The 20825-nt window shown below is 38.4% G+C and overlaps 1 protein-coding gene across 1 annotated transcript in view; it reads left to right on the top strand.

Moving 5' to 3' along the window:
• LOC129456704 (uncharacterized) overlaps positions 1 to 20530 on the top strand; it is a 28200-nt gene extending 7670 nt beyond the window's left edge. Inside the window, 20 exon segments of the mRNA XM_055225766.1 lie at positions 1718 to 1792; positions 1881 to 1949; positions 2025 to 2096; positions 2180 to 2245; positions 2456 to 2495; positions 9656 to 9762; positions 10158 to 10436; positions 10523 to 10616; positions 10723 to 10790; positions 10877 to 11116; positions 11211 to 11258; positions 11339 to 11449; positions 11605 to 11655; positions 11737 to 11811; positions 11899 to 11967; positions 12041 to 12112; positions 12196 to 12261; positions 12509 to 12574; positions 12803 to 14429; positions 15297 to 20530. Of these exon segments, the coding sequence (XP_055081741.1) occupies positions 1718 to 1792; positions 1881 to 1949; positions 2025 to 2096; positions 2180 to 2245; positions 2456 to 2495; positions 9656 to 9762; positions 10158 to 10436; positions 10523 to 10616; positions 10723 to 10790; positions 10877 to 11116; positions 11211 to 11258; positions 11339 to 11449; positions 11605 to 11655; positions 11737 to 11811; positions 11899 to 11967; positions 12041 to 12112; positions 12196 to 12261; positions 12509 to 12574; positions 12803 to 14429; positions 15297 to 20530 (8529 nt within the window).
• Positions 20531 to 20825: the final 295 nt, after the last annotated feature.

Here is a 20825-nt window from a genome sequence, read left to right as displayed (position 1 = left end):
TTTGTTGGTGGTGTACCCTTAATAAAAATGTAGATAGAATTAATTATATTCATTACAATGTTATGTATCAGGCCAATCTAACTAGAGCTGCTTTACTCCTGTTACAAGAAGAACTACATGCTAATACATTAATGACCTACCAAAATCATATTGCTCTAGACATGCTTTTAGCTGAAAAACAAGGAGTATGTTCACTCTTTGGTGACCAGTGTTGTACAATCATACCCAATAACACTGGCCCTGTTGGGCCTCTACAAGAACTTTTAGATAAAATGAAAGATCACTCAGACCAGATGCTTACTGCCTCTGGAATTAATGATGTAATAGGTGATTGGTTTTCTAATACCTTCGGTAAATGGAAAACTTTATTTCTCTCACTTTTCACTTCTCTTAGCATAATTCTAACCATACTGAAGGTCTGTGGCTGTTGTTTCATCCCTTTTGCTCGTACTATGGTTGAAAGGTGTGTGACTACAGCTTTTTCTAAAGAAGTTACTGCTGCAAAACAAATGGCACTACTTCCTATTTCATCTAACACCCCTCCTCCTATGTACATCACAGTTATTTCTGACTCTGAGACTGAGGACATTCAGTGTAAACATGCTATATAATGTTGTTTTAGGAAATTCATATTTTTGATTTTGGGTTGGTTTAATAATAGCATAATCATGTACAGTACTGTGGGTATATGTGGTGTCCTTGGACGGTTGCCGGGAGCGGGGCCACAAAATGTCTTTTCCCATTTAAGTCAGAAGGTGAAAAAATGACAAAACTATAATAAATGGGTTTTTAGATTTTGTACCCATAAATCCACGTACTTTAATTTAGCAAAATTATTTTCATTTATTCTACTCATTAATGTGTATGCTTTTGTTATTATCCTTAGTATTATACTTGCTTAAATTTTTAATTTCTTCCATTATTATTACTTGTTGTAAATATTACTTTTTATTTTTCATAGTTGGGTTCACACCATGTAGCATGGTGTGAAAAGGGGGAATTGTAAGGAATTTTTTTAACAATGTAATACTACCCCAGATGCCTGTAGCCCTACTCACCAAAGACCCCCACCCTGAGAGGGTCATAAAGCAATCTACAGCACTGGGGCCAAGAAGATAACACCTATGACCAGGGCCACTTCTTATCTGTGGCCCTGTTCACCAAGGACTGAGTGCCCCCCATCCTGTGAGGGTCATAAAACAATGAGATTGATTGACTTAAAAACGCACATTCAGGGATTTTGCCAAAAAGGTTTTTAATATGTAATCACATGTTGCCGAGAGGAAGACCCGCCTCACACACTGGGAGGCCTATAAAAGCTGGAAAGACAAACATCTCAGGACTCTCTTCCTATCCTTTCCTGAGAGTCCGGTGCTTCATTGTTAACTTTACCTGTGATGAACTCATTAAACCCTTCTGACTTATATTTCAGTCTCTTAGTCCTCTTTGACGCTTGCATCAGAAACGAACATTTCTTACAGTATTGATTGTTTACATTTGTGAATGTAAAACATAAATGTGTTGTTGAAATATAGTTTTTGTTTGTTGATCTAAAACATAAATGTGTTATTTCAATATAGGTGAGTCAAGCAAGGACTGCCGTACCAAGTAGAAGTCAGCCAAAGAGACAGGTATATCACAAGATCATGTTTATATGTGCTGTTGAAAATGAAATTGAAATCTGTTTGACAAGAACTACCAATATCTATGTTTTTAGATGAAGCATGCAGCCAGAGTTGGGGAAGCAGCGAGCTCAACATCAAGCTGGCAACCTCGAGTTGTGCTGGAAAAGGTTTGATAAAAATATTTACTTCATATTTGGATAGAAAATATATAATACAAGATTTGATTTGTCTAATTGGTATTTGGTTCTTTTTTAGCTGGAGACAACTGTGGCAGAGGCGGCAGTCAGACCTGCTATCAACACAGCACCGACAGAAGATCAGCAGGTAAATTACTCATTTGAAAACATGTCTGTGGGTGGGGTGTCTAGATATATCTAAATCTGAAATCTTCTGTTTTAGGTGCAGACTGATGCTGTGTCAGTGACACCACGTCCATCTACCTGCACAGAGCCTGAAGTGACTATAGAGCTGGTATGTTCAGGCAAAATGTTTTATATCGAAGCAAGTATTATGTGATTAGGTCATGTTCATAACAATATCTATTCTGTGTACAGGTGGAGCCTGATGTGAAGAGACCCAGGAGGACCTCCAGTCCTGTTCACAGAGAAGCAGATGTGCAGGTGTGTTAATAAAGTGCTAATAATGACATGCAAAATAATTAATAATAATTAATGATTAAACATTGTGGTATGTAATCTGTATGTGTATGTATGTAAACTGTGTTTCTGAGTGTGAATGCTACATGTGTGCTGCTGAGTGTGTATAAGTGTGTGTTTTTAATAGAAACTGTTTCTAATTAAATGGTAATAACATTGTTGTTGTTTTTTTAGGTTATCTCCATAACCGTGATGTGTCTGCACAAGAAGCTGTGTACAGAATCACTCAAATGCACCTCAAAGAATGTTCAAGGAAAGTTTTGTTTATCCCCACAGGTGACACAATTTTCAAACTCACCAAACCACTAAATAAACTGAAAAAGTCAGGTAACAATGATATTTGGATGACTGGTGATAGGTTCACCTTTAACCTAAGTTACAGTTCAAAAGAGAAGAGAAGACAAGAGAGATTATTTTATCTCAATATTGAGGAGAAAGGAGGGGGAGGCAAAACCTTCAGTTACAACCTCCTTACCCCTTCTGAAGTCTCCACCGCCTTTCACCTCCTTTTATTAGAATTAGGAACCCTGGTTACAAATGCACTGCCCACTCTCAAGGGGAGGGGGAAATATATTTAGCAAGCAGTGTGTAAAACAAATTACGAAATACAAATAAAAATACATTCTGTTCCTGCATTTCTCAAGGTCATTCCCTTTTGCACAAACACCCTCCCCAGATGTTTCACGGACAAGGTTTTGCAAGTTCGCAGTGACCTTGACCTCTCCCATGTGGTCCTGTTAATTTCACAAAACATTTTCTGCAAGACTCAAGAACAGATATTAGTGCAGATTACATAGTTAATATAATGAATATAATGAATATAATAAGAGTGAACATTACATTACCTTTAAGATGCACAGTGAGATTAATAAACATAACTTGAATATATATCTTGAATCCATCAACTGGATTTGTGGATCGATATAAGAACAAACCACAGAATGACACTTTTGATAATATGTGTATAGCCACATTTGCATCAGAATACCGTGTGTTAAGTACATCAGAAAAGAAATCAAAAAATGTGATTAAGTTACAGAATTCATGTGGATATATTTCAAAACGATTCAGAACCAAACCTGCTGTTGTGCGCTATGCACGGTTTTCGGAAACAAAAAATCCTGAGCAATATTACAAAAGCCTCTTACAGCTGTTTTTTTCCTTATCGTCATGATAATGACCTGAAACCTTCATCATTTCATTCTTTTGAACAGTTCTACAAAGAAGGCACAGTGCAGCTTGGCAACCAGACCATTTCAGTGATGTCAATTGTGAACTCAAATAGATCTCACTATGACATTGAAACTGAACATTTGGAAGACATTAAAAATAATGTGGACTCTAATGAAATATTAGAGGATGCGTGGGCCATACTTTGTCCTGAGCAAGAAGCAGAACGTTTGGAAGCCATTGATGAACTTGCACAGAGTAAACTGGATGATGAAGACCCCTTGCCCCATATTCCTGATTTAGGGATAGCTAACAAAGAAACTGCTCATTTAGAAAAACAACACAATGCGATGACTCGAGCTGAAGGTTTGGATTTAATTCGATCTTTAAATGACATCCAGCTGTCTATATTTTTCAAAGTACAAAAATGGTGCATATAAAAAGTCAATGGAAATGAACCAGAACGTTTACATGTGTTCATCACTGGTGGTGCTGGCACAGGGAAAAGTCACTTGATTCGGGCCATTCAGTATGAAGCCAATCATCTCTTTGTTCCAATGCGACACCACTCAGACAATATGAATGTTTTAATAACTACACCTGTGAACTTTTGGTCAAGTTTCAAAATGGCTGAACTGAAAATAATTGTCAGACAGAAGGATACCACATTTGCAGAATTACTGAACAGATTAAGAACACGATCGAAATGGACACCCATGCTTCATGAAGACATCCACATTCTACAAAGTTGTGAAACTGGAGAGCAGTCTTCTGCTCTGCATATTTTTCCAACAAATTCACAGGTAAATGAACATAACTTTAACCAGCTCAAAGCCACTTGTCCAGACTATCAAACAATAGATGCGCAGGACTATCACTACAACAGGAAAACTGGGAAAATGGAAAGCAAAGTCACACCTCACAGTAAAGACAACCTCACCTGTCTGCAGAAACAGCTATTTTTGGGTGTTCCTGCTAGAGTTATGCTGTGTAAAAACATTGATGTTGAAGATGGATTGGTCAATGGAGTCTGTGGAACTGTAACACATATATATGTACACATATGTAACACAGAAATAAAGAGACTTCCTGAAGCTGTGTATGTTGAGTTTGATGACATCAATGTTGGTACACAGAGACGAAAAAAAGTACCCATCCACTGCACCTGCTTTAATAAACTCCACACGGATACAGCCAGAGGAGGAAAGGGCTAACAGCAAAGGGGGAAAACGTCGTCAGTTTCCTCTTGCACTTGCCTGGGCTGTTACAATCCACAAAGTACAAGGCCTGACTGTTGAGAATGCTTTGGTGTCGCTAAAGCAAATGTTTGCCTCAGGACAATTTTATGTGGCTTTAAGTCGTGTAAGAAGTCTAGATGGCCTTATTATCCACGACTTTGATGAAAAGGCTATTTATTGTAATGATGAGGTAAAACATGCCTTGGAAGCTATGCCACGCTTCTTGGATGATAATGTGTCATAAGCCCAACAGTCAGCTGATGTGTTAACCTTGTTTTTGATGAATTTTTGAGAAATTTGAAGAGGGCGCTAGAGAGCCAGTTCCTTGATTTGCATATCATTGCGTTCAGCTCATAAATGTGCATAAACGCTGTATTAGCGTTTTCCCAACAAAAAATGTGTGAAAGAGAAATATTTTTTTGAAATATTCATAAATTTGTGATTTTGTTGAAAATTCACCATGACCACACCCAAAGTCATAATCAAACTGTAATTGATAATCTTTAATCACACATGGGTTTAGTGGGATTTGGCTATTTTTAAAAAAATGGCTTTTTTCTTTGCAGGCTGGCCGCACCCACATTTTATAAATTCCAAAAGAGTTGCTTATAATCCCACATGGGTCTAGTTCATTTTGACCAATTTAAAATTTTTTAGAATGAAAGTCGAAGGCGCAAAAAATTCAAATGTGAGAGGTAAAATTTTGAAAAAATTGGGTTCTGCCCACAATGGCCGACTTCCTGTAGGGTTTAGGGTGGGGTCATAATATAATTTTTTACTTGTCTTGACATGTCCTATGTTTGTACCAAATTTAATTTGTCTACGATGAAAAAGGTCTCTCATTGCCGCAATGTTTTTCAAATTTTGAGGTGGTGCTATTGAGTCATTTTGATTTGTTAATTTTTTTTAACATTAAAATAATTTTTTTTTCACCAATCTTGAATTTTGGGTCCAAAAAAATTTACTTTTCGTTAACGTTCAGGGGGTCAAAAGTGGATTCAAAGTCGCGAGCAAAATAAAGAATAATAATAATAATGGAAATTTTTTTTCCACCCATTATTTTTCTCCTAAACCATAACAGCTACAGTCATGTGACTATCTCACATTGTGCCCCATCATAAATAAGGCCCGTGTGATTTTTTTTCACACGTCCACGTCAAAGCGTTTGTCTTCTACGAATTTTTGAAAATGAAATTTGAAGAGGGCGCTAGAGAGCCATTTTGTGAGAGAGTGCCTTGATTTGCATATCATTGCGTTCAGCTCACAAATGTGCATAAACGCTGTATTAGCGTTTTCCCAACAAAAAATGTGTGAAAGAGAAATATTTTATTGAAATATTGCAAAAATTGCGATTTTGTTGAAAATTCACCCTGACCACACCCAAAGTCATAATCAAAATGTAATTGTTAATCTTTAATCACACATGGGTTTAGAGGGATTTGGCCAAATTTGAAGTGTTTATGATGAAAACTGGGCGAGAAAATGTCCTGAATGCGAGGATGTGCACTTTTGTTGTTCCCGGGTTTGATCCAATATGGCCAACTTCCTGTACATTTTAGGGCGGGGCCATAATATCATTTTTGTCATGTCCCGACATGTACTATTTTTTTATGTGAGTTTTGGATTTTTACATTGACTTTTTTCCGAGTCGGGCTCCCATTGGCCCCATGAAAATCAAAGTTTGAGGTGGCGCTACCGAGTCGTCTTTCGTTATTTTTTCTCGGGGTCTTTTGTGACAATTAGAGCTCGTGGAGTTCTAATTTTTGACACCATTCACTGCCATGTCGGGGCGTGTTTACTACTTGATTTTTGCCATTTTCCACGCTCCGGACGCGGTTTTAATGAGTCCCTCGCCGGGACAGAGTCCCAGGCTCGGGCCTAATTAAAACTGCAAGCAGTGATAAAGGCCCTCGCCACCCCTTGCGACCGCGGGATTTATGCCACCAAAAACCATACCACCATCCTACATACATTACTTCCATTGTATATGTCACACTGCTGTTTGTACACCTGGAGAGCTAGCAGCCTGATGCCCGAGAGGGATTTGGTCCGAGCGGGACTTGATCCTGCAACCTTTGGGTTGGGGGACCAACACTGTAACCACTGAGCCACTGTCTCCCCACTAATAACAGTACTTAGTTTGATATTTCCATTAGGTGTTATATCTGCAGAATCACAGTGGTCCAGATATATGTGATTTTATTGTTCTGATGCAGTGTAACTGAATTGTGAAACTATTCAGGAAAGTAAGTATTTGTTCTGTGAATGTGGCTTTTTCAGTTTTGCTACTTGTAGGTAAATTCTATGTTTTATAATGATTTGTATGTGATTTTAATGATTATCATTTCTTGTTTTTTGGTATATGTGTTTTTGACTACTCAGGACTCAGAGTTGGGCCTGTCATTTGTAAAATTCTGGAGCCATTCACAGCTTTGACAGCTTTTGGTCTCCTGCACAGTCCATCCACACATCAGCAGTGTTTTACATATGTATGCAGATGAAGCTCACCCTGAGAACATGATAAACTACTAATTTATAAGTATTTGGAGTATGTTTGTTTCACTATGTATTACTGGTTTCAGTAGCTTATAGTCTGCAACTGTATTTAAGAGTAAATGGTAACATAGAGCTGTAGGTACAGTCTATAGGCAAACATGATGAGTCAGTAACTGCTCTGAAGCTGTGTTAGAACATATATTTTTAATGTTTGTATTGGCCTTGTAATGATCAGAGACAGCAGTTTGGATACAGATTGAATAATTTGTGCATTCATTATGGCACAACAAGGTGAGCACATGTATAAAGGTATATATTTAGAATATAAATGATTATTATATGACTAAAGAACTGGAAGGTGAGCTTGTTCTCAAAGATGTGTTTTTAATTCAAGTAAAAGCTGATTCAGACAGGTCAGAGTCAGAGTTTAACTCAACACTTTGTGGTGTTTAATTCAATTGACTGTATTTTTGTGAAATTGCAACAACAGTTTCCCCTTAGCCCTGTTGGGATCATTGATTGAACCAAGAAAAAGTTAGATTAGCAACATTCATAGTTAATGTTGTTAATGCTAAGCACTGCTCCTAGTCATGTGTTCACTTCAAGAAACAATTATATTTACATTTGTGGGAGTGTCCTTAGTGTGGAAAGTAAGTAATGACACATATATATGTGTAATTTAGTAGATGTTTTGGGTAATGTCCTTTTTAAGAGTATTAAAGATGTACTTGTAATTCAGTATAATTTCTAAATTAAAAGTAATTTGTTACATTTAAAAACACTGGGGTTGTCTTACAGTCCTGGTTTTCTCAGAGGCTAGCAGCCTGATTCACAAGCACACACACAATGACAGAACTTGGTCCGAGCAGGACTCGATCCTAAGACCTTTGGGTTGGGGGACCAACGCTGTAACCAGCAAGTGATGTACTGCGGAATTAAAGAAAAGTACATTTGTCAGAGGAATTACATTTGATGCAAAGGACCAAGGTATTAGAATGAGAAGATATCTGTGTATTCATGAAGAATACAGTATAACATTAGTCATAAGAACAAGCTACTTTGTTCTTATATGTATTTTCTTCTATGGTAGTCTGAGGTTTTCTGTTTTTTTTTTATAGTTGCATTTGATACATTTATGATGATGTCTGTACAGTGCAAAACAGAAGTGTTGACATTAAAATGTCTGGTCAATGAGAATGACTTGGGGTTGGGGGTAGAGTTGTGATAGGGCTATTTGACTTGTACTATTCATATGTAATCAGAGTCATTACAGCTGAGAGTTTGGGCCCAACAGCCATCAGCAGAGAATACAATAACACATTAGTCTTGTTTCCATGTGAATACAGGTCAAGAAGTATGTAGCAAGCTCATCTCCAAAGAGGCTGAAACTGAATTTGTTTTCAGTACTTACATTAGAGTCTATTCCTAATTACAGTTTTGTAATTTACTGTAACTTTGTGGTTACTATTTAATCAGTTTATTAAAGGTAAGGTAACATAAAGTTGCATTATGTGGAACGGTGGTGTCCATGTAAACCTGATCCTATTATTTTATGTGTAGTATATAGTATGTCCATTTTATATCATTATTTATGAACGTTGATATTGTGAGAGCAGTAGAAATAGAAGAAAAATAAATAAGACAAAGGTGGAAATTTGCACCTAAAGGCTGCAAATATCTGGAAAAAAATATCTGAAAAAATGGGGCTGGGGGAAGGGGGCTGGGTTATCTGCAAGGGGTGTGGCCACACCTGGGAAGATCAGGTTAAAAGTCAGACATTCGAAAGAGCTCGTGTCTTTGATTGGCAAGCCATTCAGAAGACTCCCATTCTGCGAGGAAGTTTACTTTTTCTCAGTTTGGATACTTTCCCACTCTACGAGGAAGATTACTTTCTTTTAGTGTGGACCATTCACTTTTACTTTTTACTTTGATATTTTTGCGACGACTACTATCAAGTCACAGCTTTTTTTGACTGCATCAAGGTATGTGTACTACTTTGAATTATATACAGTTATAATGTCTGTTTTTATGTCTAAACTGTGTTACCTTTTTAATGGTCTACTATTATTACTGTCAGTCTACTTTAATACTTGAAAATGAAGCATAGTTATGTTTTTGGGAAAGTGCATCTGATCTCATCAGAGCCAAATAAACAACATGATGTTTCTTGGACAAATTACTAACCTCCTAGGTGTTTAGAGTTTGTCTTGACATTATAATGTTGATTACGTACTAATTTTGTATTTTCAACCATTTAAAATGTTTTATTTTTGTTTGTTGTTTCAGGTGTTTTGAACAGGTGCTGTTCAGGTGTTCTGTTCTAAGCACTGCCAGAGTTTCGTCATGTCTCCTATGTTTGGTATGGGTTTATTTTGTATTATATTATTACTGGTTGTGTTGTGTATGTGAGCAGTTTAATTACAAGTTGTAGAGATGAAAATAAGTATACAATGTTTTTGTATCTTTACAGTGGGGATTGGGACTGGTTGGCGTCCTGCCGTGCGCCACTGGACACGCTCCTCTTTCACCGGGAAACAGCTGAGAGTCTGCATCCCACCTGAATCCCCCAACAAGGAGGTATGTCCAATTTATTTTAAAAGTTTATTGTGTGTAGACACAGTGATGTGACATTTTTAAGAGGTTATTTTAGTCTGTCAGCCAGGTGTGTAAATGCAGTGCTGCCAGCCTATGCATATTAATTGTGCACATTAACCATGGCTCAACAACCACCATCATCTCCATTAACATATGAACTGGCATCAGCTGAGTTGCGAAATGTTGTTTTGGGAGTTGTTAAAAAAGAAAACATGGTTGTATTTCACACTGTAGCAGCAGATGCAAACACATTGTACATTTACTGGTGTAAAAGTAATCATGGATAGATTATTAGTAAACTGTTAACTAAAATTAAGAAGAAATTGGGTTAATATTACACACTTCAGTGTTTAATAAATGCTGTTCTTGTTTTCCAGTTGGTCTTGGTTATCGGGGATTCACATCTCAGATCCTTCGTGGAGAGAGATGTGGACATCAGAGCAGATGGCCCATACTCCTTTGGGTACATTTGCTCCCCTGGTGCAACATCTGACACCCTAGAGACTGATGTACGCCATTCCACTGTTGACCAACGCGTGTCAAAATGTGTGGTGCTGGCTACGGGCAATGACTCTTCCACCAGGGGCCAGACAGTGGAGCGGGCACAGAAGAACTTCCAGAGTCTTCTGTCTACAGTAAAACGTCTTTGCCCAAAGGTATGCACGACTGTGTCATATTTATTACCACCAAAACACACTGTCACCTCAAATAGTTTGTGAGCTAAATTTTTGTATTTTTTTAGACATGTGTGGTTGACTTCCCGGCTCGTCATGTGGTCAGTGTGACCAAGCAGAACCAGTTTCGTCAAGCATACAAGGCAGCAGCAGAGGCAGAAGGTAAGACAAAGTACACGTGCTTGAGTAAAAGTCAAATAGGGTATCGAGATATATAGAGTATATATAGAGAAGAGTATATTTTAAATTGTATTATGTGTTTTTGTAGGGCTGCAGTATGTCTTCTGTGTGGACAGCTTTCCTATGAAGAACTTGCGTCTGTGGGCTAAGGATGGTGTAAGTAATACAAATACTGTTTGTGTGTTGACATAATGTATGTGTGACATAGCAGTGTAATAATTCATGTTATTGTCTTTATGCAGATCCACCTCAGTGTACCTGAAGGCATGCGAGTCTTGTCAGACTTGATCTGTAAGGCCATCAGGGAGCTGTCTGAGAGCACCGTGGATTCTGCCCACCCAAGCCAGAAGACACCTGCCGCCCCGTGTGTGAAGCCCCTGCCGAAGACCCCAGATGTGGTTGTGACCTGTCCCACATCCAGAGCAGTCCGAGTCCCATCTACCACTCCACAGACGGACTCTGAGGGCTGGGAATTTGGAAAGGTAGAGAAAGTGTACAATAGAAAATATATGCTCTGTTATATGTGCCGTGGCCAAATTTCTTATGTGAAAGTGCTAACTGACTTTATGTTTTCAGAAGAGTCTACAGTTGACTGCCACCACGAGAAATGTTTCCCTGCGACAGGTTAGTAAATGTTAACATTATTTTTCAATTCATCAATCAATGTTAGGTCTAAAAATCCTCACTGAAACCATATTTTTCAGGTCACCGGTCTGTGTGCTATTCCCGTGTCTGCTGGCCGCTTTGCTGTTTTGTCTGCACCGCAGAAGACTCCTGCAATCTCAAAGAACCCAACTACCCTGGCAACAAAGAAGGTAAAACAGATGGGCAAATGTATTGATTTGTGAATGTAAAACATAAAACTGTTGTTTAAATATAGTTTTTGTTTGTGAATCTAAAACATAAAAATGTTGTTTAAATATAGTATTTGTTTGTTGATCTAAAACATAAATGTGTTATTTCAATATAGGTGAGTCAAGCAAGGACTGCCGTGCCAAGTAGAAGTCAGCCAAAGAGACAGGTATATCACAAGATCATGTTTATATGTGCTGTTGAAAATGAAATTGAAAACTGTTTGACAATAACTACCATATGTTTTTAGATGAAGCATGCAGCCAGAGTTGGGGAAGCAGTGAGCTCAACATCAAGCTGGCAACCTGGAGTTGTGCTGAAAAAGGTTTGATAAAATATTTACTTCATATTTGGATAGAAAATACATAATACAAGATTGGATTTGTCTAATTGGTATTTGGTTCTTTTTTAGCTGGAGACAACTGTGGCAGAGGCGCCAGTCAGACCTGCTATCAACACAGCACCGACAGAAGATCAGCAGGTATATATCATTTCAAAACATGTCTGTGGGTGGGGTGTCTGGATATATCTAAATCTGAAATCTTCTGTTTTAGGTGCAGACTGATGCTGTGACAGTGACACTACGTCCATCTACCTGCACAGAGCCTGAAGTGGTCGTGGAAGTGGTATGTTCAGGCAGAATGTTTTATATCGAAGCAAGTATTATTTGATTAAGTCATGTTCATAACAATATCTATTCTGTGTGCAGGTGAAGCCTGATGTGAAGAGACCCAGGAGGACCTCCAGTCCTGTTCACAGAGAAGCAGATGTGCAGGTGTGTTAATAAAGTGCTAATACTATAAAATGGCATGCAAAATAATAGTGATTAATCTGTATGTGTAAGCTGTGTTTCTGAGTGTGAATGCTACATGTGTGCTGCTGAGTGTGTATGAGTTTTAATAGAAACTGTTTCTAATTAAATAGTAAATTGGGTCATTTCAAAACTATGGAGGGGGGGGATATCAGTGGAAGTATTATGTGATTACACCATGTTCATAACAATATCTATTGTGTGTGTGCAGGAGGAGCCTGATGTGAAGAGACCCAGGAGGACCCCTAGTCCTGTTCACAGAGAAGCAGATATGCAGGTGTGTTAATAAAGTGCTAATAATAAAAGAAAATAACATGCTATAACATAACATAATAGTGATTAAACATTGTGGTATGTAATCTATATGCACGCTGTGTTTCTGAGTGTGAATGCTACATGTGTGCTGCTGAGCATGTATGTTTATGTCTATGTATGAGCGTCTTTTTTAATAGGAAACTGTTTCAAATTAAATGGTAATAACATTGTTGTCGTTTTTGTTTCTTAGGTACCAATGAAGAAGGTCTGCTGTGGAAAGCAAGTCCCTGTCGTCAGACTGCAGCGGCCGTCACCCGAAGAGTGCAAAGCAAAAGTGGCCAAGAAGGATTCCTGCCATGAAAAACAAGCATCTGTTCAACTACAGCCTCTGCAGCATGAAGACAGCAAAGCTCCTCAATTTGACAATATTGTTGGGTCATTTCATCAAGGACACGCAATATTTCATCCACAAAGTAGAGGAAAGCAGTGCACGGCCATTGCTTTGGCTGCAATTGTTAAACACACACACCTGCGGGAGGTGCATAAATGGTCTCAGAAAGATCTAAACATGACTTTATTGGAAGGTGATCGTCTGTACATAAGAAAGAAGCATCGTATTCCTGAGGATCAGTCTTATTTGGGAGCTTTTGACTTTAAAAACGAGGAGAAGCTGTTTGGCAAGACGTTTTGTTTGGAAATGGTCACTGTTATTGGACGTCTGCTTTCAGTCACCAACCCTGAGAAAAAAGTATGTTTTGTTACTTTGAAGACAGCTCTGGAAGAACATCTTGCTACTGACAACGCTTGTCTCTTCACCATGTCAGGCAGTACATGTGCTATTATCGCTAAAAATGGCATGTATGCTATTGTGGACTCCCATGCACGCAGTAAATCTGGGATGGTAGATGGCAATGGTTCAAGTGTTGTGGTGTTTTTCACGAGCATCAGTGAAGTTTATGACCACATCATCCAACTTGCAGCAGGATTCATTGTGCCAAATGTTGAGTTTGAGCTCAATAGCGTGGCAGTGACTTTGAAAGACTGTGACTGTGATGGTGTGACTGTTGAGCCTACTCTGAGCTGTCCTCATGGTGTGACTGAACTTAAAAGTAACCCCAGTTCCTGTGTTACTGAAAGTACTGCTGCAACTGACACGGCTGGTTTGAAAGCTTGTGATCCTGGATTCAAGACAAAGGAAAATTTACCAGAAGTAGGACACAAATGTGGCAGAACACAAATGAAATCTCCATTGCACAAAAAGCGATCCAGGGTTGACACAGAGTTAAAAAGTGGATCTCCAATTGTCAAGAAAGCCAAACTGCATGATGCAAATGACATTACAATCGTTGGTTATGAGGAAAATGCTTTGCAGTTTAATCCTCTTTCTGAAAAAGTGTGCAAGGCAATTTGCTAAATTCTTCATGTTGAATTTGAAAATTGCAATGTTAAAGAGTCCTTATGCGCTGGGGATGCTGGAGTGCCGTGCCATAATGAAAAGATTGTTGCAGATGGTAACTGTTTCTTCCGTGCCATTTCTCAAGCCATAAGTGGGACACAGAACCACCATAGAAGAATCAGACTGAACGCAGTGAAGCACTTAGAAAAGAATCCTGAAAAATATCACTGCCTTTTGAATGAAGAACATCAGCATTTGACTGTGGCAGAGTACATTAAACTGCAAAAGATGTCTTATGTAAACACCTGGGCAACACAAGCTGAAATTCAAGCCACAGCTGATTGCATTGGAGTTGATATTTACACGTTCTATCAAGGCAAATGGTTAAGATTTCAAAACAGTGGAAAACAACAGTCTGCTGAAGGCATCTACCTACAGAATCACGGAGCTCATTATGAACATGTTGTCTGTGTCAAACAAGGTCAACAAAATGACTGTTATAAACTGTGTACGTTTGGTGAGCCCCAGGGACACGTCACAAGATCAGCACATGCAACAACGAGTGTCTTCAGTTCAAATCCTCTTGATGAAAATACTATTGACAGATCACATCAGAATAAAAAGATCATTTTGTCAAAGTATTTAAGGAAAAAGAAGGCACAGAAGACCAGAGACTTTCTCATAGTGAAGTATCACGAAGAGGACAAATATCGACTGAAAGAAAGAGGAAGGAGTATTGGAAAATATAAAACTGATCTGCAACATAAAGAATGTGTGAAAGCATACAGTGTGGAAAAATACAAAAATGACCAGGAACATAAAGAGAAATTAAAAGCACAGACTGTCAAAAAATACAAAACTGACCCGGAACATAAAGAGAAATTGAAAGCACTGAGCGTGGAAAAATATAAAACCGACCTGCAACATAAAGAGAAGTTGAAAGCAGTGAGTGTGAAAAAGTACAAATCCGACCTGCAACATAAAGAGAAGTTGAAAGCACTGAGTGTGGAAAAATACAAATCCGACCTGCAACATAAAGAGAAGTTGAAAGCATATAGTTGTGAAAAATACAAAAGTGATTTGATACACCAAAATAAAGTTAAAGCTGAAAGTGTCCGGAATTATAAAGCAAACCCTGATCTTCGACAAAAATTAAAATCAATAAACAAAGCCAAATACCACAAAGACAGTATTTTCAGACGTAAACTCCTGGATAAAAAACGATTCAAAAGAACTCAAGAAAAAGTGCTGGCTGATCAGATGAACATTGTAATGAATGAATTTTTAAAGAAAGCCAACGATGGACCTGAATTTATTTGCTGTGTATGTTTCCGATCCATGTTTAAAGCAGCAGTAGTTCCATACAAACAAAAGAACTACAAAAACAAAGCAGCTCAAGTAACGGCGGAAACATGTGTCTCAGATGAGTATTTGCATGAATGTACCTCTGACTGCAATGCACCATGTCCATTACAAGAATCAAGAGGTGAGCTTTGGATGTGCAAGGTTTGTCATTCAAAGATCCAAAGAGGTGTAACCCCAGCAGAATGGTGGGGAAACAATTTACAACTGGATTCAATTCCTCTTGAGTTGGCTTGTTTGAATCATCTTGAAAAACATTTGATTGCTTTAAACATTCCATTTATGAAAGTATTAGCTTTACCAAAGGGTGGTCAAAATGGATGCCACGGACCATTTTTTTGCATCCCTTCTTCAGTAAATCATACTTGTTCTGTTTTGCCTCGGTCAAATCTAGAAGGTTGTCTGTTACGTGTTAAATTAAAGCGCAAGCTATCTTACAAAGGACATTATGAATATCACTTTGTCGACACAAATCACCTGAAAGAAGCACTTAAATATTTAAAGGAAAACAATCAATATTATCAAGACATAGAAATAAATGAAGAATGGGTGAATGAGTTTGCTAAAGAAGAAGAAAACCAAGCACAAGACGACTCTAATGATAACGCACAAAAAAACAGTTCCCCTGAAGATGCACAAGACAAAACTCAACATGAAGAAGAGAAACACACTGAAGAAGTCTTGAACAATAATTCAAAACAAACTGAGTCTCCTGATGAAGAAGATGAAACTCTACATGACCGACAGAACCACTGTATTTATCAAGATTCTTGTTCCATGCCTGTTGATCTTGGTCAAGAAACTCTTGATCAGGGTTTTGAAGATATAATTAATCTGGCACCTGCTGAAGGAAACAATCCTGTGCGTATTTTGTCAGATAAAGATAATGAAGCAAAATCCTTTCCATATCTTTTTCCATCAGGGAACAATACTTATCATACGCCCAGACAGTACTACTTGACATTGGCACGATATTTTAATAACAGAATATTGCACGCTGATGGAAGGTTTGCAAAGTGCGTTGAATACATTTTTTTTGCACAATACATGTCAGAAGTTCAGCAAGTCATACAGCAAGTGTCAATAGCATCACGCAAAGGACACACAAACCCTGCAAGCCAAAAAGACAACGCTCCACAAAACATCGAGTCTTTGCAGGATATCATTAAGACTGATGAAGGATATCGCTTTCTAAGGCCAATAAGAGGTACTCCAAGCTTCTGGCAAGGTGCACAAAAAGATTTACTTGCCATGGTGCGGAATCTGGGAAAACCAACTTTCTTCTGCAGTTTTTCGTCTGCAGACTTGCGCTGGGGAGGGCTTTTAAATTCAATTTTGAAGCAAGAGGGGAGAACTGAAACTTCTGAGAGTTTGGAGTATGCAGAAAGGTGTGAACTGTTGCGTAATCGCCCTGTCACTGCAGCACGCATGTTTGACTACAGGTGGCATCTCTTGTTGAATTACGTGTTACTATCTTCATTGAATCCAATTGGAAAGATTAAAGATTACTTTTATCGTGTAGAATTTCAACAACGTGGATCACCCCATGTACACGCTTTATTTTGGATTGAAGATGCTCCTGAGATTGGAAAAAACACAGATGAAGAAGTGGTGCAATTCATCGACAAGTACATAACATGTGAAATACCCACCCTCGATCATCAATTAGCTGAAACTGTTACCTCCGTGCAGCAACATTCTCAACGCCATTCGAAAATCTGTAAGAAAAAGAATACAGCCTGCCGGTTCAATTTCCCACGCCCTGTATCTGAACGTACTTTCATCACCAAAAAACAGAAAATGCCAAAGTGCCAAGGTGACACTGCAACAAACAGCCAAGAACAAAATAAAGCCACTGTGGAATGCATATGCTCTCAGAATGAACAGAACTTTATGAAAGAAGAGGATGCAATGAAAATACTGACAACTGTTAAAAAAGCACTTCTGGATAAAGACAATCCCATTACGAGTATCCAGCAACTGTTTCAAAATGTTGGCATTACGCAGGAAGTATGGGAAAAAGCACTTAAATGTGTTGAAAAACGCATGCAAATTGTCCTGCAAAGAGATGTCAATGAAATTTGGATTAATCCATATAATCCACTTTTGTTGAAATGTTGGAATGCCAACATGGACATCCAGTATGTGGTTGATGTATATGCTTGTATCGTTTATATTATCAGCTATATGTCCAAATCTGAGAGAGAGATGGGGCTGTTGTTGAAACAAACACACCAAGAGGCCACAAAACAGGGAAATTCTGATGCCAAAGAAGCTATGAAGAAGATTGGTCAAGCCTACCTCCACAACCGTGATGTGTCTGCACAAGAAGCTGTGTACAGAATCACTCAAATGCACCTGAAAGAATGTTCAAGGAAAGTTGTGTTTATCCCCACAGGTGACACAATTTTCAAACTCACCAAACCACTAAATGAACTGAAAAAGTCAGGAAACAATGACATTTGGATGACTGGATTTGTGGATCGATATAAGAACAGACCACAGAATGACACTTTTGATAATATGTGCATAGCCACATTTGCATCAGAATACCGTGTGTTAAGTACATCAGAAAAGAAATCCAAAAATGCGATCAAGTTACAGAATTCATGTGGATATATTTCAAAGCGATTCAGAACCAAACCTGCTGTTGTGCGCTATGCACGGTTTTCCCAAACAAAGAATCCTGAGCTATATTATAAGAGCCTGTTACAGCTGTTTTTTCCTTATCGTCATGATAACGACCTCAAACCTTCATCATTTCATTCTTTTGAACAGTTCTACAAAGAAGGCACAGTGCAGCTTGGCAACCAGACCGTTTCAGTGATGTCAATTGTGAATTCAAACAGATCTCACTATGACATTGAAACTGAAGATTTGGAAGAGATTAAAAATAATCTGGACTCTAATGAAATATTAGAGGATGCTTGGGCCATGCTTTGTCCTGAGCAAGAAGCAGAACGTTTGGAAGCCACTGATGAACTTGCACAGAGTAAACTGGATGACGAAGACCCCTTGCCCCATATTCCTGATTTAGGGATAGCTAACAAAGAAACTGCTCATTTAGAAAAACAACACAATGCGATGACTCAAGCTGAAGGTTTGGATTTAATTCGATCTTTAAATGACATCCAGCTGTCTATATTTTTCAAAATACAAAAATGGTGCATACAAAAAGTCAATGGAAATGATCCAGAACCTTTACATGTGTTCATCACTGGTGGCGCTGGCACAGGGAAAAGTCACTTGATTCGGGCCATTTAGTACGAAGCCAATCGTCTGTTTGCTCCAATGCGACGCCACCCAGACAACATGAGTGTTTTAATAACAGCACCCACTGGTATGGCAGCATACAATCTAAATGCATCTACAATTCACAGTGCATTTAGCATTGGAACAGATGTGACACTTCCCTACATACCATTAGGTGAAGAAAAACTCAATTCTCTCCGTGCCAAATATATTGACCTCAAGTTAGTAATCATTGATGAAATATCAATGGTTTCTCATAAACTGCTCACATATATACATGGACGGCTGAGGCAAATCAAGCAAAGAGGTGATGTTTCCCCTTTTGGAAATGTCAGCCTTATAGCAGTTGGTGATTTCTATCAGTTACCACCAGTTATGGCAAAAGGCTTGTACACTGACAATCTACCTGTGAACTTTTGGTCAAGTTTCCAAATGGCTGAACTGAAAACAATTGTCAGACAGAAGGATACCACATTTGCAGAATTACTGAACCGATTAAGAACACGATCGAAAGGGACACCCATGCTTCATGAAGACATCCACATTCTACAAAGTCGTGAAACTGGAGAGCAGTCTTCTGCTCTACATATTTTTCCAACAAATTCACAGGTAAATGAACATAACTTTAACCAGCTCCAAGCCACTTGTCCTGACTATCAAACAATAGATGCACAGGACTATCACTACAACAGGAAAACTGGAAAAATGGAAAGCAAAGTCACACCTCACAGTAAAAACAACCTCACCAGTCTGCAGAAACAGCTATTTTTGGGTGTTCCTGCTAGAGTTATGCTGTGTAAAAACATTGATGTGGAGGATGGATTAGTCAATGGAGTCTGCAGAACTGTAACACATATTAGTGAAACAGAAAGAAATGGACTTCCTGAAGCTGTGTATGTTCAGTTTGATGACATCAATGTTGGTACACAGAGACGAAAGAAGTACCCATCCACTGCACCTGCTTTAATAAACTCCACATGGATACAGCCAGAGGAGGAAAGGGCTAACAGCAAAGGGGAGAAACGTCGTCAGTTTCCTCTTGCACTTTCCTGGGCTGTTACAATCCACAAAGTACAAGGCCTGACTGTTGACAATGCTGTGGTGTCGCTAAAGCAAGTGTTTGCCTCAGGACAATCTTATGTGGCTTTAAGTCGTGTAAGAAGTCTAGATGGCCTTATTATCCAGGACTTTGATGAGAAGGCTATTTATTGTAATGATGAGGTAAAACATGCCTTGGAAGCTATGCCACGCTTCTTGGACGACGATGTGTCACAAGCCAAACAGTCTGCTGATGTGTTCAGCTTGTTTTTGATGAATGTTCAGGGTTTAGTAAAACATGTACCTGATTTGGTGTCATCGACGCTGCATTTACAGCCTGACTGTATAGCTGTGACAGAAACATGGTTAACATCTCAGTCTGCACTTCATAGTGTTGACATAGACGGTTACAGTTTTCACAGCCGTCCACGAAGTCTGGCATACGAACACAGCAAGCATCCGGCTCTTACTACACTCAAAAGTCAACATCATGGTGGAGTGGGCATGTATTGCTCACACAACACAAACTGTCACTTTCCTGATGTACCCCAATTTAATTTGGAGTGCTTAATTTACAAAAATGTAAATCATCAGGTTTTAGTTGCTGTTGTGTATCGTCCACCAACATATCCCATGTCTGTGTTCAAGCAGAATTTGAAAAATCTGCTAACTTGGCTACAGGCACAAAGTCAGTCCATTGTGGTTATGGGAGATTTCAATGATGACATATTGAAATCATCATCACTGTGCAATTTCATGAGCAGTTATGGATATGTTCAGAATGTCACATCTCCAACTACAGAACGAGGCACTTTGATTGATCATGTCTATGTCAAATCTCAACAATATGAGATTTCATCAGAGGTTGTTCCAACATATTTCAGTGATCATCAGGGCATAGTCTGCTCTCTTAAGCTGAAGTCTGTGTAGATTTTTTTTTTCTAATTCAAATGTTTTTGTTTTTTGTGCAATATGAATTCAGACTGTATTTTCTGCTTATTGTAAATGTGTTCATTACTTTATATGTAAAAGTCTGTTTGTAACATTAGTTCTGTCAATATTTTATATATATATATATATATATATATATATATATATATATATATATATATATATATAATTTTTTTTCATTACCATGGCAACATACTTGCAAATACAGATATGTTCTCATTGGCTTTTATGTTCAGTATTGTAAGTCGGATGTCCATACCAAATTTGAATTGTC

Source organism: Periophthalmus magnuspinnatus, chromosome 12 (assembly GCF_009829125.3).
Source record: "Periophthalmus magnuspinnatus isolate fPerMag1 chromosome 12, fPerMag1.2.pri, whole genome shotgun sequence".
In the NCBI taxonomy this organism is placed as follows: domain Eukaryota; kingdom Metazoa; phylum Chordata; class Actinopteri; order Gobiiformes; family Gobiidae; genus Periophthalmus; species Periophthalmus magnuspinnatus.
Note: the sequence above shows the minus strand (reverse complement) of the source record. Positions and strands in the feature narration are given on the sequence as shown.